Source organism: Octopus sinensis, linkage group LG3, assembly GCF_006345805.1.
Source record: "Octopus sinensis linkage group LG3, ASM634580v1, whole genome shotgun sequence".
Taxonomy (NCBI): domain Eukaryota; kingdom Metazoa; phylum Mollusca; class Cephalopoda; order Octopoda; family Octopodidae; genus Octopus; species Octopus sinensis.
The window spans coordinates 89,575,873-89,594,617 of record NC_042999.1 but is presented as its reverse complement, the minus strand read 5'-3'; the positions used below and the strand labels follow the sequence as shown (position 1 = coordinate 89,594,617).

General features: G+C 37.3%; 1 protein-coding gene across 3 annotated transcripts in view; it reads left to right on the top strand.

The window, feature by feature from the left end:
• The window catches only part of LOC115209414 (conserved oligomeric Golgi complex subunit 3), a 55,500-nt gene that overhangs the window by 24,898 nt on the left and 11,857 nt on the right, over window positions 1-18,745 (top strand). Inside the window, exons 17-18 of one of the 3 annotated variants that reach the window (XM_029777824.2) lie at window positions 2,874-2,994; window positions 11,195-11,203. In XM_029777824.2, coding sequence (XP_029633684.1) covers window positions 2,874-2,994; window positions 11,195-11,203 — 130 coding nt within the window. Of the gene's footprint in view, window positions 1-2,873; window positions 2,995-11,194; window positions 11,240-18,745 lie in introns of all 3 variants that reach the window. The other 2 variants (XM_029777823.2, XM_029777825.2) reach the window with 2 other exon arrangements.

The window sequence follows — 18,745 nt, the reverse complement described above, 5'->3', positions numbered from 1 at the left end:
TTGATCTTTAAATGATTATAACATTTTGTGACTCACCCTGTACTGATATTTTGGTTTGGAAATCAAGTATTATAATACTAGTAATTATAATGACAGTAAGTCCAAATTCATAAAAAATAATTACTAGCTCATTCTTTATTACATCTAAGTCATGTCCATTTGTGTCATCAAATTTTATTTTATATGTTCTGTAAATCATGTAAGAAAAAATCGCTAATTGTTACAAAAATGTTTAAATATTTTCCTCAACTAAATAACCTAGTTTTGACATTTTTTTCTAACTTGGAGGATAACATTTAAATATTAGAAAGATTTTTCTTAAGCTTTGAAACAGTTATTGGTATAGATTCATGTTTAGTGTTATAAGCATTTATATATTATTTCTAGACTAGCATTACTCATAGAAATTCCTTGATTATTTTGAAAACTGTAAAGTTTTTTGAAGTTATTAAAGAGCCAGAAAATACATAATTTCTTTCGAAATAGTAATTTTTTTCTGAAGTATTTTATTTTTATGATAGGTGCAGGCATGACTATGTGGTTAAGAAACTTGTTTCCCAGCCAGCCATGTGGCTTTGGGTTAAGTTCCCGCTTTGTGGCACCTTGGGGAAATGTCTTCTACTATAGTCCTTGGTCAACCAAAGCCTTGTGAGTGGATTTGGTTAACCAAAGCTCAAAGAAGTCTCCCCACCCATATATATATATATATATGTGTGTGTATATATATATATATATATATATATATATATATATATAGTGTTGAAATTTACAGAAAAACAAAAGATGAAGACAGGTGTATGAACAACAAGCAGGTGCATTACTTTGATGCTTGGGAAAGTGAGAAAGTCTTTTATGTTTTGAGCCTAGGCTCTTCAACAGAAAGGACTATGAGGAAATAAACACAGAGAAAATTAAAAAATCTTGTAGATTTAGCAATCAATCATATATATTTATATTTGTATGTGTATGTGTGTGTGTGTATGTTTTTGGTGAGGTTACCCATGTGTGGACATCATGTGATGAGCATCATCATCATCATACAAGCAATACTGTTTGTTTCCAGTTTTCTCTGAAAAACTTGTCTAGCTGTGGGAAAATATTATCTTGCCTGAAACAGGTATGGGTTGGGGACAGAAAGGCATCCAACCATAGAAAAATCTGCCACAACAAATTCCATCTGATATATGCAAGTGGATGTTAAATGATGAACTTCCACAGAGTTTCTATCTCCCTAGTTTCATTCACAAAACTTGGGCCAACTCAAAGCAAAGGTAAAAGACACTGGCTTAAAATGCTTGGAAGTAGAACTTAGTGGTTGCAAAGCAAACATCCTAACCATGTACATTTAACAATCATAATGTCTTTGTGGACAACATATCAGACTGTTAGCTGAAGAGTCAGGGCTGGCCTTCAACCAATTGGACCGAATGATCCCCATCAGGCCCCACACCACAGGGGGCCCCATGCACAAGAGGACCACATTCTATACTTCATAAATGTGATCTCCCTGAAGTCTTTTCAAAAAATCTTTCAAAAAAAAAAAGGAGTAAAACATACTTTTTACACTTTAGTGACACAAGATATCATAAGATAAATCCAAAACTGCTTGGGTCAGCCGCTGAATTTGAAGAAATTTATTGTATTTTTTAGTGTAAGGGTCAATATGTATGTTTGTATGTGAATGTTTGGGAGTGTTTACGAAGTTGTTTGGGCAAAATATTTGTGTGTCTGAGAGTATGTTCATGGGCAAATTGCATGTATATATTTGTGCATGTGTTTGTGTGTATCAGTTTCTATAAATATGTTTAGTTTTGGAGAAACTTTTATTTCAATAAAGTGTATTTTATATATATATGCACAGGAGTGGGTGGGTGGGTGGTAAGTAGCTTGCTTACTGACCACATGGTTCTGGGTTCAGTCCCACTGCATGACACCTTTGGCAAATGTCTTCCACTATTGCCTTGGGCTGACCAAAGCAGTCTGAGTGAATGGAAGTCTGTCATATGTGTATATATATATATCATCATCATCGTTTAACGTCTGTTTTCAATACTAGCATGGGTTGGATAGTTCGACTGGGGTCTGGGAAGCCAGGAGGCTGCACCAGGTTCCAGTCTGATATGGCAGTGTTTCTACAGCTTGATGCCCTTCCTAATGCTAACCACTCTGTGAGTGAAGTAGGTGCTTTTTACGTGTCCCCGGCACAGGGGCCAGATGAGGCTGGTAATGGCCACGATTGGTTGGTGCTGGATGTGTATGTGTAAAATAATTCTGTACTCAGTATAAGTTGACTGGGAACCTGGGGCCTACCAAAATTTTTCCCATTTGGGCCCTGCAACCTCCTATGGTTGGCCCTGTGAAGAGTTGTAGGTTTTATTATCCTGTTATTAAGGCAGCAAGCTTGCAGAATTGTTAACATACAGGACAAAATGCTTAACAGCATTTATTCCCTCTGAGCTCAAATTCAGTTGAGGTTGACTTTGCTTTTCATCTTTTGGAGGTCAGTGAAATAAGTACCAGTTCAGCACTAGAGTTGATATAATCAACTCCCCCCCCCCCACCAATAAAATTGCAGGCCTTGTGCCTATAGTAGAAAAAATTATTTTTCCATTATTGTGCTGTATTTAAGATAAAATGAAGACATGCGACACTTCTTAACTGACAATAAAGCAGGTTAAAATAAAGAGAAAATGGTTTTATAAAGCATTGATCTCATTGATAATTACTTTGGTGGTTTAGAGAACTAAGAAGAATTGAATGCAAATTACATCAATAAACTAGTCTACTGATTTGTCTATTTCTTTTATAACTCTTTAAAAGTGAAACATGTCAAAACTAATTCAACAACATTGCTTTTCCTTGTTTTTTTAAAGACCTTACTAGATGGTCAGATGTTTATGATAAAACATTTACTGATTCTACGAGAACAGATTGCACCATTCCAGGCTGATTTTAGTATTAGAGAAACATCATTGGATTTTAGCAAAATGAAATGTGAGTTGCTATTGAAGTTTTTGTTTTTAACTATCATTAATATTCTCAGTTGTTGTTTGACTTCAGACCAGCCCTGATGGAGCAGATTTTGATCAAAAGTGTTCCAACTGTTATATATATGTTTTTCTTATGTGCAAGGAACTCAGGATCATATTTTTCAGTGACAGGGTGTGACTTAAAAGAAATTTTGCTGCTATTTCAAGCAGATCAACTAACCAATTGGAGGCTCCCTTATTGGCTCACTCTCAATTAATTCATTGTGTTAGCATTTGATTAAAGTGTTGGTGACAAACAATATACATTGAAAAGTCATTTAGTTGCCTCTTTATTTATTTTAAAAAATTATCTGAAATGTATTTTCATCATAATTAATCATTTTACTTAATCATAAAAAGAAAACTGATACTTACGAGCTGCCAATATGAATACCGTCTCTCTTTATCTTTCTCTCTCTCTCTCTCTCTCTCTCTCTCACACACACACACATGCAGAGAGAGAGAGAGAGAGAGTTATTCAAATACAAAGAATTCCCTGAATATACAAATCTAACTTCTGTATGCTGTTATGTTCAGCTCCAAAGGCTTTCCATCTTTTATTTAAGCATTATGAATCTAGGACTACATTTTCTTATTTACTCTTTTCTTAAATGGTAAGATGTGGATTGAAGATATTTAACTGCTAGTTCTTGCAGATCAAGGGAGTACTTGCATGTTTGTAATGCATATATTTATGTTTGCCTGTATGCACGCTTCTGTCAACACCTACCTCTACGTTGCTGGGGCCACAAGTGAGAGTTGAGTACTAGTGGAAATAATAGGTTAACAACTCGCTTGTGACCCCAGCAATGCAGAGTTGCTAATATTCTTTTGTCACTCTTTCCATTATAAATGAAGTGAACTAGTGATTGACTTGCTGGAAAACTACAACCAACAGTGACATTATAATGTTAAATATATGTAATAGATAGATTTATTTGTTTATATGCGATCTGCTCAATGTAACAGCTGAGTCTATTATAACAATCTCTTAAAATATAGACTGATAATTTTAGACTTGAATTTTAGGATAATAAGATCCTAGAGTGAAGGCTCATGGCTTAATGGTTAGAGCATTGAGCTCCCAATCACGAGGTAGTGTGTTTGATTCCTGGACTGGGCTGTGTGTTGTGTTCTTGAGCAAAACACTTTACTTCACGTTGCTCCAGTTCATTCAGCTGTAGAAATGAGTTGTGATATCACTAGTGCCAAACTATATTGGCCTTTGCTCTTTCCTTGGATAACATCGGTGGCATGGAGAGGGGAGGGGAGGCTGGTATGCATGGTCAAATGCTGGTCTTCTATAAACAACCTTGCCCAGACTTGTGCCTTGGAAGGTAACTTTCTAGGTGCAATCCCATGGTCATTCATGACCAAAGGGAGTCTTTAACTTTTAAGACCCTAGAGTTGGAATACTGAGCAAATGCTATATCTAACTGTTGCTGTCATGTCTGATGCCAACAAATCATCTGCTGGTTTTAGGTCTTTGAAGATATGTGAAATAAGAGATCTCTTACTTGAAAAACAGATGAGGGTTAATAACATGCATGCTAATTGGATTAATAACGCTCCTCATCCACTGTCCATATCCTCTCTTACGCTCACTTTCTTATGCCTTGAGAGCTTGCTCTGACACCCCATCATATCCCTCATTATCTCCCCCCCCCCAACAACTCCCACCCACCCCTGTATAACGCTACGTAGCCACATATCTCCTCTATAGCCAGACATCTATTCTTGACCCTCTATCATATTTAGCCTCTCAATGCCTGGCATAAAACCACCTCCCACTCTTAAATGCCCCACCTCCACTTAGGAGCAGATGTTTTTTTTTTTTTTCCTTTTTCTCCCCTGTTCTTTTTCTCTCTTGCAAGTTACCTCATAACCTCACGAGTACCTGTGGCACAAAAAAAAAGCACAGACAAGTACATCAAATGATGATGATGATGATGATGATGATATATATATATATATATATATAGAGACCAACTTCTACCACGTTCCAGGGAGACAAACTAGAAGTAGTTGATAGCTTCCGCTACCTAGGAGACCAAGTCAGTAGCGGGGGTGGGTGTGCTGAAAGTGTAACTGCTAGAGTAAGAATAGCCTGGGCAAAGTTTAGAGAGCTCTTACCCCTGCTGGTGACAAAAGGCCTCTCGCTAAGAGTAAAAGGCAGACTATATGATGCGTGTGTACGTACAGCCATGCTACATGGTAGTGAAACATGGGCCGTGACAGCTGAGGATATGCGTAAGCTTGCAAGAAATGAAGCCAGTATGCTCCGATGGATGTGTAATGTCAGTGTTCATAATCGTCAGAGTGTAAGTACTTTGAGAGAAAAGTTGAACCTAAGAAGTGTCAGTTGTGGTGTGCAAGAGGGACGGCTGCGCTGGTATGGTCATGTGACGAGAATGGCTGAAGATAGTTGTGTGCAAAAGTGCTACACCCTAGCAGTTGAGGGAACCTGTGGAAGAGGTAGACCCAGGAAAACCTGGGACGAGGTGGTGAAGCACGACCTTCGAACTTTAGGTCTCACCAAGGAAATGACTGAAGACCGAGTCCTATGGAAGTGTGCTGTGCATGAGAGGACCCGGCAGGACTAGTCAGGCCATATCCCGTGGCCCCTACCTGGGACGTAGTTGATCCACCTGTGCATACCTTCCTTCTTGTGACACTTGTGAAGACCTGCTGAGGCAAGTGGAAATCAATCAAAATAGATGAACATCAATGGAATTTGTATCTTTGTGGTACCAGTGCCTGTGGCACACAAGAAAACCATCCGAACGTGGCCGTAACCAGTACCGCATCGACTCGCCTCCGTGCTGTGGGAACATGGTGGCACATAAAAACACCATCCGAAGACCCGGCAAGACTAGTCAGGTCATAAACCCGTGGGCCCTACCTGGGACGTAGTCAGTCCACCTGTACATACCTTCCTTCTTGCGACACTTGTGAAGACCTGTTGAGGCAAGTGAAAATCAAAACAAATCAAAATAGATGAACATCAATGGAATTTGTATCTTTGTGGACCAGTGCCGGTGGCACACAAGATCCATACGTGGCCGTAGTCAGCGCTTGTGGTACCAGTGCCGGTGGCACACAAGAATCCATCCGAACGTGGCCGTAGTCAGTACGCACACTGGCCATCGTGCTGTGGGCACAACACATCCGGTCGTGGCCGTTCGCCAGCCTCATCTAGCACCTGTGCTGGAAAGTAGTCAGTACCGGTACCAGTGACGTGGCACACAAGAATCATCCGAACATGGCCGTAGTCAGTACCGCATCATGGCCATCGTGTGTGGGCACATAACAAACACCATCCGGTCGTGGCCGTTCGCCAGCCTCATCTAGCACCTGTGTCGGTGGCACATAAAAACACCATCCGAGGACCCGGCAAGACTAGGGCCATAAACCATGGCCCCTACCTGGGACGTAGTCAGTCCACCTGTGCATACCTTCCTCCTTGTGATACTTGTGAAGGCCTGTTGAGGCAAGTGAAAATCAAATCAAAACAAATCAAAATAGATGAACATCAATGGAATTTGTATCTTTGTGGTACCAGTGCCGGTGGCACACAAGAGAAAACCATCCGAAAGTGGCCGTAGCCAGTACCGCATCGACTGGCCTCCGTGCTGTGGGCACATGACAAACACCATCCGATCGTGGCCGTTCGTCAGCCTCATCTAGCACCTGTGTCGGTGGCACATAAAAACACCATCCGAAGACCCGGCAAGACTAGTCAGGCCATAACCCATGGCCCCTACCTGGGACGTAGTCAGTCCACTTGTGCATACCTTCCTTCTTGTGACACTTGTGAAGACCTGTTGAGGCAAGTGAAAATCAAAAAATCTAAATCAAAACAAATCAAAATAGATGAACATCAATGGAATCTGTATCTTTGTGGTACCAGTGCCGGTGGCACACACTTTGTGGTACCAGTGCCGGTGGCACACAAGAGATCCATCCGAACGTGGCCGTAGCCAGTTCCGCATCGACCGGCCTCCGTGCTGTGGGCATGTAACAAACACCATCCGATCATGGCCGTTCGCCAGCCTCATCTGGCACCTGTGTCGGTGGCACATAAAAACACCTTCCGAAGACCCGGCAAGACTAGTCAGTCCACCTGTGCATACCTTCCTTCTTGTGACACTTGTGAAGACCGGTTGAGGCAAGTGAAAATCAAATCAAATCAAATCAAATCAAAATAGACAAAATAGATGAACATCAATGGAATTTGTATCTTGTGGTACCAGTGCCTGTGGCACACAAGAAATCCATCAGTGCTGTAGTCAGTGCGGTGGGCACATGACAAACACCATCCGATCGTGGTCGTTCGCCAGCCTCATCTAGCACCTGTGTCGGTGGCACATAAAAACACCATCCGAAGACCCGGCAAGACTAGTCAGGCCATAACCCATGGCCCCTACCTGGGACGTAGTCAGTCCACCTGTGCATACCTTCCTTCTTGTGACACTTGTGAAGACCTGTTGAGGCAAGTGAAAATCAAAACAAATCAAAATAGATGAACATCAATGGAATTTGTATCTGTGGTACCAGTGCCGGTGGCACGTGGCACACAAGAAAACCATCCGAACGTGGCCGTAGCCAGTTCCGCATCGACTGGCCTCCGTGCTGTGGGCACGTAACAAGCACCATCCGATCGTGGCCGTTTGCCAGCCTCATCTGGCACCTGTGTCGGTGGCACATAAAAACACCATCCGAGCGTGGCCGTCTGCCAGCCTCGTCTGGCACCTGTGTCGGTGGCACATAAAAAACACCATCCGAGCGTGGCCGTTTGCCAGCCTCGTCTGGCACCTGTGTCGGTGGCACATAAAATCACCCACTACACTCTCGGAGTGGTTGGCGTTAGGAAGGGCATCCAGCTGTAGAAACACTGCCAGATCTGACTGGACTGGTGCAGCTTTCGGGCTCCCCAGACCCCAGTTGAACCGTCCAACCCATGCTAGCATGGAAAGCAGACGTTAAATGATGATGATGATGATGATGATATATACATACACACACAACATATAAGCATGAGTATATATATATATATATATATATATATATAGTTATATATATAAATAATTAATAATAATAATAATACTAATAATGATAATATAAATATATACATATATATATATATATGTTAATAAAATAGAACATATGCATATATATAAACATATATGTACGTACCTACCTCTACATGTACATATACACGCATATATGTGTACAGGACACCAAAAAGACGTCGAACACATAGAGAGACGAAAAACATAGACACAAACCAAGGAACAAGACAAGCAAAAAAAGGAGATACGGGACAATAAGCACAACGAAAAATCCCCTTCTTCAGTCGCTAAGGTTTCATCTACTAAACGTTTCGAAGGATAAAAGCGAGACGTATACTTCGAAGAAAACTTCCTTCCTGCGAAAAGCAAATCAATTAAAATTCTGAGATCTTTTCGATATATATATACGCAAAACATTCAAACACTGAGATTTGAAATCAGATGTCACTACTGTTCATATCATCTGTGGATAAATGATATATATATATATATATATATATATATATATATATATATATATATATATATATATATATAGATATATATATATATATATATATATATATATATATATATATATATATATACACACATATACATATACAGGTGCAGGCATGGCTATATGGTAAGAAGCTTACTTCCCAACCACATGGTTCTGGGTTCAGTCCCACTGAATGGCACCTTGGGCAAGTGTCTTTTTTTATAGCCTTGGGTCAACTAAATCCTTGTGAGTGGATTTGACAGAAGCTCGTCGTATATATATATATATATGTGTGTATGTGTGTGTGTGTATGTACTCATACATACATACAAGTATACATATATACACATGTGTGTGTGTATATAATGAATCTATATATGAGAGAGAGCGATAGAGAGAAAGATATATATAGACATAAAGTGTATGTGAGATCTGATCAAAAAATATCAGGAATGCTGCTATATACCAAAAACTACAACCCATAGCAATTTGGCATTTAATCTCCTTCTGAACCACACACTATATTGAGTTTTGTTTCCATTGATGGAAGCATTTCTGGAATGCCTTTTTTGGGATAGCAAGCAGCTGCCTTGTTGCAATCTCTTGAATTTCCTTGATGTTTTGAGATATATTTGGGGTCTTCCACTGTGAAGAGTGAGCCTTTGTTTTAGGGTCTTAGTCATAGACCCATGATTTATTACCTATTATGACCATTTTCAAAACGTTTTCGTCTTCTTTGATACAGTCAAAGAGATCCTGCACTGCTGAAATCTGATCTTGTTTTTGAGATGACAACACTCTGTACACTTTTACTTCCAAGCACTGCTGTAAATAATGAAAGTAAGCAAGAACATCATAACTTAATGTGCATGTATGACAGAGCTCAAGGTCAATCTGTGCCAAGTGACTTCATTCACTCTGTGTACTTCAGCTCTGTTACTATAGCAACAGTCCTGATACTTTTTGAGACCTCATATGGTGTGTGTGTGTATGTATATATATATATATATATATATATATATAATTATGTATGTGTTGTAAGGTTGAGAAACAATTAGGCTTGATACATACATTTACATGAAGTACAAAAATACAGAATAAAAATAAAGAAAACAATAGATATTGAAATTATGTAATGCTTTATCTCAAAAGTTCTTTCAGGAAGCCAAGAGATACATAATAACCATAATAGACAGGTGATATATGCATAAAATCATAGGTAAGCAACTAGTAAATAGTCAGATGAAGTTATTACTGTAGGTCCGACTCCTTTATTCAAGCGAAGACTGGTATTCTTCTCTTGAAAAGAGGAATGTTATAATGTCTGATGAATATAACTTAGCAGTTCAGCAAAAGAGACCGATAGAATAATTACTAGGCTTACAAAGAACAATTCCTGGGGACGATTTGTGTGGCTAAAGGTGGTGCTTCAGCATAGCTGCAGTCATATGACTGAAACTGAAACAAGTAAAAGAATAAAAGAATATTAACTGATTTATGATTACCACAAGTATATATATTTATATAGTGTGTTATAAACATATCATAGCCATATAAATGTTATTGTATGATGTACAACAGTTACGTACATTTTGTGTTTTAATGAAGTAGCAGTTCATTTTTTGGTTGTTTAATACAATAATTTATAATATATAGGTTGACAATTCTGAATCTTGAAACTGTCAAATGTAAAAGTTTTCGTCATGGAATATAATTTGTGTTCATAATATATCTGGGCAAAATGCTTGGTAAGGATTTAGTTTGTCTCTATATTCTGAGTTCAAATTCTGCCAGGGTTGACTTTGCCTTTCATCCTTTTGGCATTGATAAAATAAGTACCAGTTGAGCACTGGGGTTGATGTAATCAACTTACCCCCTCCCCCGAACTTGCTGGCTTTGTGCCAAAATTTGAAACCAATATATCTAATATTAGCTATCACTAACTTAATATTACTCTAGCCTACAGCCTCCTTATCATTCACCTGCCCCCACTCCAGGTATTTGTCTAATCCTAATTCTCTTTTATCTTGTTTTGTGTCATTAAAAAGCTCAGTTAACTGAAGATGACTGAACTATCAAAAGGGCCTCTATGTGATTATCTGACCTGCTAGAAAAAGCAACCAAATCTCTTTCAAATCATTTTCTTTTCTTAAAAAAAGAAAAAAAAACAGGAAAAACACATTGGATTGTGTACTTTATAAACAAAGCCAATCCAGCTCATGGTTGAAATACCTTTGTTCACAGATCAGCTCAGTCAGGGTGAATGTGAGGCTAAGCAACAACAAAAACTGCAGTTGAAAACAGGTTTACTGATGGGCATTAAATAAACTTGTTTACTTTCTTATTACACAAGCTTCTCAAAAAAAATCTTCAGATTTATTTTGATACTAATAGTGCTGGAACTTCTTATATTTATGACTCTACTATCTAATCATTGGTCTTTCTGAAATATGAAGTAGTCCAGTACATATCTCATTTCAAAGGTTTCAAGTTTAGTACTGTCAACCTGTATTCTGTTAATTTGAAAAATTAGAAGAAACTCAAAAACTAGTGTTGTCTATAATTACTGATTGGTTTTCTTGCAATATCTAATTCTTTTATTTCTCACTCAGTCCTCACAGGTACAAATCCAAATGCAGTTCTGGGATTGCTTTGGGGTATGTTTTTTTTTCAATGGTTATGGTTTTTCTTTTGTTTAAGTGATGTCTGCTTTTATATTGCTTTTTCTTTCACTATACCATGTACTTTCACTTTACTCTTAGTTCTAGATCAAGCATGATCCTAGAAATTGTAATAGAGCTAGTACATCACTGCTCTAAAGGATTAGTTGCTGGAAAATGCTTAGGCTGCACTCATTAGTTCTATTGATTCTTCGTTTTGTTATTTTTGTTATAACAAATCTTTTGAAGTATTTAAATTTCATGTAGGTAAGTCTTTGACCTCATATACACACAGAAATAACTGCATGAGATATAAATAATAATATGCATGGCCATGAAATAATTCCAGAATCCCATGTGCATGACTTTAATGAATATCTTAGAATCTTTTATGCATGTCAGTGTAGCAGATAATGTTTTTAATTAGTAAATCTGTTTTTAATTTTTGAAGTAATGACATGAATCTCTGGTTCCATGAAAATCAACTTGAAATTAGTCTTCCAGGTTATTTTATGGAAAGTAAATAATTATAAGCACCTAGTCCACACTGTAAAGTGGTTGACGTTTGGAAGAGCATCCAGCTGTAAAAACTATGCTAAACCTGACCTCAGCTGTGCTCATGCCACATAAAAAGCACAATCTACTCTGCTGGGTAGTTGGTGCTAGGAAAGGCATCCAGCCATAAAAACCGTGCCAAAATAGACACAGAAGTCTGGTGCAGTTTTCTGCCTGGCTAGCTCTTGTCAAACCATCCAGCCCATGCCAGCATGGAAGGCAGACATTAAATGATGACGATGATGATGAAATCAAAGTGTTTGTTCTAATAATAATGTTTCTTATGAATGAGCACCTCAGTTCATTTTACTCATTTAATATTGAGGGTCAGTCAGTTTGTGCTTTATTTATTTATGCGAAAGTGATCAACTGTGTCTACAGTTGGATGTTAGCTCCAGGGGTTGGTACATCTGTGATTTCTTTTACTATTTTATCAGAAGATTAAAGCATAATTGAGCAAACTAACAATACTTTTATCTATGATATACTTGATCCTCTTCTTAAGGTCTTGAACATAACTTCTGGACAGTATTTACTTATTACTATTTGGGCTAGTAATAGGAGTTCAGTATATTTGGTCAGTGGGGTAAAACTGTAATTACGTGAAGTATTGATAGCTTGACTGAAGATGAGTACCATCCCAGTTCATCCAATTTTAGCTTTCTGCAATTAAGCTATACTGTATAGTTCACACTTTCTTTTATTTCACTCAATAAGTTTCATACATATGTAACAGTACTACTCTAAATCTGAAATAGAATTATCTTGTATTGTTATGTTTGGTGATGGTCATACTTTTACCAATTAACCACATGCACTATATACTTGGTCTTCACTTCAGCTTTATTATTAATCTTATTTTATGTCTTTTGTCTAAAATCTTTTGTCACACATCCTGTGACCTCTTCAGCAACTCTCCATCCCATGTGTCTCTTCCTATTCTGTTTTATGAGTAATGAAAGTATATTATTACAGTCATATGATTTATATTAGATTTTAGCAATCATTTATTGAAGTAGAGGATCAATTTTAGGTGTTTTGGAAAATTACAACTTATTGATTCAATAAATATGCAACTCTATATATTTTGTCATTGATGCTGTGCTGGATTCTTGTTAAATTCACTTAACTTTTAATAGCTTAGGTTACTAAATTATAATTAGGTACTCAAAAGGAGACCCCAGTAAACATTGAAGGTACTGTTGTAATGTTGTTTTTTTAGCTCCAATTCAGCTCTATTCAAGCAGAATTATGATTATCAAAGGTGTTCCAGCTTCGATCATCTCATCTTATTCACTAAGGAATACATTATCCAATTAATCATTTTTAAAAAAATGATAGTGTGATTTGAGGACATTTGGCTGCTATTTTTAACAAATTACATCAAGAGCTCTCTTCCATTGTCCTATGTTTTATAATGTGTATTTGATTCCAGAATTTCTTTCTTGAAGAGAAATGAGCTCCTTAGATATACAATAATATCTTGATATACAAGTTAATTTGTTCCCGGAAGCTACTCGTAAAGCGAAGACTTGTAAAGCAGAGCAATAATTTCTCATAGTAGCAATGTTTTAAGTTGTAATTAGTTCCCAGAAAAATATTTCACCTATAGAATTTATAATACTTTTAAATAAATGGTAATAAAACAACAGTAGAATGCAAAGAGTATTTTATGTAAAGTAAAAGGAATGTCAAAGATCATTTAGTTAGTTAGTTAGTTAATTTTTTGGCTCAAAAAGCAAAAAGCAAGGCCATGTAGTGGGACATGGAGTCATGTACAGAGTGGTGTTCATGTAAAGAGTTCAGGTCACTTGTGGTCAAGGGAGACTTTGAACCGAGTGGTTGTTGGCATCTTCACCATCTCGTCTGGCTGCTTATTCCATGGATCCGCAACCCGGACGGAGAAAGCCCCTCTCCTTCAATTGAGATGAAATCGTTGCAGATAGAGCTTTTTGGAATGACCCCGCAGCCGATGCTCTGGAGCAGGAGTGAAGAACAGCTCTTTCGAGAGGTTACACCTTCCGCTTATGATGTTGTGAGCAAGAATGAGATCACCACGGCGTCGTCGTTTTTCTAGAGAATAAAGGTCGAGCATCTTCAGCCTTTCTTCATAAGACAAATTCTTGAGACCAAGAACCATGCGGAATATTATTACTATAATCACTTTCTAAATCACCTTCACTCACTCTTTCACACACCATCACTTGTAGACATGATTGCCGATTCACAAGTACTCATAGATGGACTTGTAGATTTCTTTTTAAAAAACAAGTCTAGAGTTGTTTGCTTAGAAGAAGCCTCTTTTCGCTCTTTATAAATTTTTCAGTAACATGCAGAAGCATTTATTATGGTAGTAGAAACTTTTGGACTTCTTTCAGAATTTGGATCTTTTGCTTGAAAAATAAAACTCATAAACCTGGGGTCTTGTAAAGCAGGTCCTTGTAAAGTGAGGCATTACTGTACTATGTTAATGAATCTTCTTTTTTCATTGATGTCATGTGACAATTTTTTTTTTTATACTGTTGTTATGTGGATTCAGCTTTGATATTCATTTCTTAGTTAAGCTTCTGTCAGTTCAGCTGAGCCCTGAACTGACTTTGATTTCTGGTCATTTTATTTCAGCTATGTTTCTTATACTATTGTATAAGCTACTTCAGTTCCTTTGAGGTATTATTTTTATTGCAGAGTTTATTTATGTTTTCTTAATGATGATGATGATGGTGGTGGTAGCAGTGGTGGTGGTAGTAGTGGTGGCAGTGGTGGTGGTGATTGCAGTGGTGGAGATGATCAGAAAGAGGAGGAGGAGGAGGAGTTCATTGTTTGTAATGCAAATAATATGATTAATTATGCAATGATTGAATTTTCTATGCTAAGCAATTTCCCTTCTTGCTGATATGTCTGTGGAAATATATTTTTTATGAAAACAGTTTTAATACACTGATTATAGAGGAGCACGTGTCAAATATGACAATTGGTGTATGGTATTTAGTCACCTTTCATCCTCCTTGGGATTGATAAAATTGATAACAATAGTGCAGTAGGTTTAAATCAGTTTGGTTTTGTACTTGTTATCTTCATCAATATTTAACATCATGTTTTTTTCATGCTGGCTTTGGTTGGATAGTTCTGTCATGTGGGTATATTGCTCCCCATACTTTCCTCAGTCTTCTTCTTCCATGCATAGTGACCACTGGCAGCACTTAGCCCTTTTCCTCCAACATTCATCATCCATTCAAATAATTTGCCTTTTCTAGAGCAACTTTTCTTCTGCACATTTGGACTAATGCTTCCTTGGCTCATCCATGCTCAGCCTTTCAAGCAGGATGCCAACAGATATCTGATAAATGTACCAGAGATTTTTTTTACTAATATTACACTCAAGTGGTTTTTTACACTTGAGAATTTATTCTATAACAATATCATTACCTTTGTCATAAAAAAAAAGACTCTGTCTTTGATAATAACCTATTAACTCAACTACCATAAATCCTTGAGTATAATCTGCATTTTTTCCACAAAATTTAAAGTTCAAAATACCTTGTGCGTACTATATACGAGGTTAAAAATGAAAAATATCTTCTAAGCAATGTCTGTGTCTCTATTTGCGGTCTGGCAATGTTTATTCAGACGTATTTTGTGATGCTGGGCACGAAAATACCTTAAGCTAAGAATGAAAGCAATGAAGTCATAAAAGAATCATCCATAACTTGTGGTAAGCAACATTTATTAAAATAAAAGTATTCAGAACACAAAATAACATATAACAAAACAATTTGCAAACATATTTACATTCCCATATAACAGTTAAGAACATCACCATTATTGTATTGCGCATGCGTGGAAGTGTTTGTTCGACTAGGTGCTGCTGGCTTAATTATGCATGACTCAAGTTAGAGAAGGGGTGCGTATTATACACAAGGTACAACCCCTAAAAATCCCCTGCGTATTATACTCAAGGGTGGATTATACTCATGGATTTATGGTACTCACCTATTGTTGCATCTATCTTGCATCTCTTGAATCAGAAGTGTCTTGTCAGACCACTTCATTGCAGCAGACTCTGTCAGAACATTCACAGATCTACACTATCAGTTCCAGTATATCTCAAGATTTATTTTTTCCTGCATTTTTGCTTCTGTATGGTATATATCTTCATATTGTTTCTTCTAACAAGACACACAGTCACTATATATCAAGGAACTAGTCTTACACATCTGTCTCCTTACTTGGAAACAAGACCTTTTAATCTCTGATGATCTTTCATGGCCAACTCACATATGTAACAGTAAGAAATGTGCATTTCAAAGACTTGTGTTCTTCTTTGGGATCTAAAAACACTTTAGCCAGATCAGTTGTTGACTGTCTTCGAAAATCAAGTAAGATTCATATTGGAAAACTGTTAACATATATGTAACTATAGATATGTTCAAATGATTGGCAGAGGTGTGCCTTTTCCATGGCTATGCTCTCTCTCTCTCTCTCTCTCTCTCTCTTTTTTTTTTTTTAAATTTCACATTAAAAAAATGAAAAATATCTCCAAATCATTCTTTCCCAGAACTGCAACTCTAGGTTTTCCTCCTTGCTCATATTTTGCCTGTTTTTCTTTTTACCTAAAATTGTTCAAACTTGTGATATTGATCTCAGAAGTCATGACATTATTATTTCTATTTTCATACGCTTTTAGGCGTATTTTTTCAAAAATATCCTTATGCATTTTCTAAAAATACATTTTCTCATAAAAGCATCAGTCCATTCAGTGAAGTGGTTGGCATTAGGAAGGGCATCTTGCTGTAAAAACATGCCAAACAGACCTTTGTTAGGGCTGATGCCATGTTAAAAGCATCCAGTTCACTCTGTTAAGTGGTTGGCATTAGAAAGGGCATCCATCTGTGAAAACCATGCCAAACCAAACCTTGCTAGTGCTGATGCTAAGTAAACTGCTCTCAGTCCACTCAGTAAAGTGACTGGCATTAAGAAGAGCACCAGCTGTAAAATCCATGCCAAAAGAGACTGGAGCTTGGTGCAGTCCTCTGGCTTGCCAGCTGTTGTCTAACCGTCTAACCCATGCCAGCATGGAAGATGCTTGTTAAATGAGGATGATGATGATTATCATGATATCTCTATGAATTTTTCTTTTTAATAATTTCTGTTGTGATTATTCAACAATATTTCAACATTTCATTAATGTTTACAAACATCAACGGATGGACATATCTTGTAATATTTTACTATTTACTATCTAAAAAGTCATTACTTATTGTATTATTTTTTTTTATAAAATCTTGTATGTTTTTGAAGTATTTCTTTAAATTTTAAAACAGCTTGTTCGGTGGTTTTTATAATCTGATTTATGAGTAGTTTGCTATTGAAATCTAAACATCTCTGTCTGTCTGTCTCTCTCTCTCTCTCTCTCTCCTCTCTCTCTCTCTCTCTCTCTCTCTTTCCCTCTCTCTCTCCCCCTCTCTCTCTCTCTCTCTGTCTCTCTCTATCTCTCATTGGCTGTAGTATTTATTGACATTTGAGCTTGAAATATAAACTTAAAATTTCTATGTTTGATTTTTTTTATATTCTGAATCAATATACAATTTTAAATCAATATACTTATTTTAAATTTGAATTACTATATTAGCTATGAACTTATTTAGTACCACAGAGGAATTACAAATTCAATCCATGTTAAAGAAAACTGAAAAATAACATTTAACAGCAGTATATTTACATTCTCTACTGGCTGATAAATCAATATAGCTGTTATAAGCTAAACAGATAATACATATGATATGGAGCTTTGATTTGTGATCAAGAAAATGATACACAGAAATAGTAGACTTCTAAAAATTAATGTTACAAATAAAGTCTGAGTGAATATCATTTTGGTGTAGGATAAGTCGAGTGTGTGTGTGTGTGTGTATGTGTTTGTGTGTATATATATATATGTGAGCTCGAATCCCGGACCGGGCTGCGTGTTGTGTTCTTGAGCAAGACACTTTATTTCACGTTGCTCCAGTTCACTCAGCTGTAGAAATGAGTTGCGACATCACAGGTGCCAAGCTGTATCGACCTTTGTCTTTCCCTTGGATAACACTGGTGGCGTGGAGAGGGGAGGCCGGTATGCATGGGCGACTACTGGTCTTCCATAAAACAACCTTGCCCAGACTTGTGCCTCAGAGGGTAACTCTCTAGGTGCAAACCCATGGTCACTCATGACCGAAGGGGGTCTTTTATATATATATATATATCAATAAAAAGTCTCTGATCGAGATGTAAACAGTAGCAGCATGACATTGTGAAGTATATTTGCCACCTATATGTGGCTGACCCATATGGGATGATGCTACTGTTGTTTATAGCCCTAGGAAGACATCTCCTCCAGTTGGCTAATGACACACTGTCTGTATCCAATCAGTATTTGCGAAGGGGAATCATTGTTCCCATCTCTAGCCTTATGTGATACACACGGACCCGGGTTTCTGAGTAGTAACCCATCATCAGCATGTGACAATCACCAGCTAGAGATGAGAACTGATTCCAAATGCAAAATACTATATGCTTTATATATATGTGTGTGTGTGTGTGTGTATGTGTGTGTATATATGTATGTAGGTATGTGTATTTAAATATATATATATATATTTGGTTAATGAGAGATGGAAGATGTGAGAATTTTTATTAATCACTACAATTTTTTTGACCCATCTAGCATTGATCCCTCATGGGTAGGATGCTTAACAACTGGTTCACAGTACAGATGTGTCTTTTTGGGTGGTAAATATATATAACTCATTAAAATAACAGTTCGGCAATGTAACTTCTCTGTTCATGTAAAGAAAATCAGCAAATTAAGGGATATAGCTTCATCATCATCATCATCACCATCGTTTAATGTCCGCTTTCCATGCTGGCATGGGTTGGACGGTTTGACTGAGGACTGGCGAACCAGATGGCTGC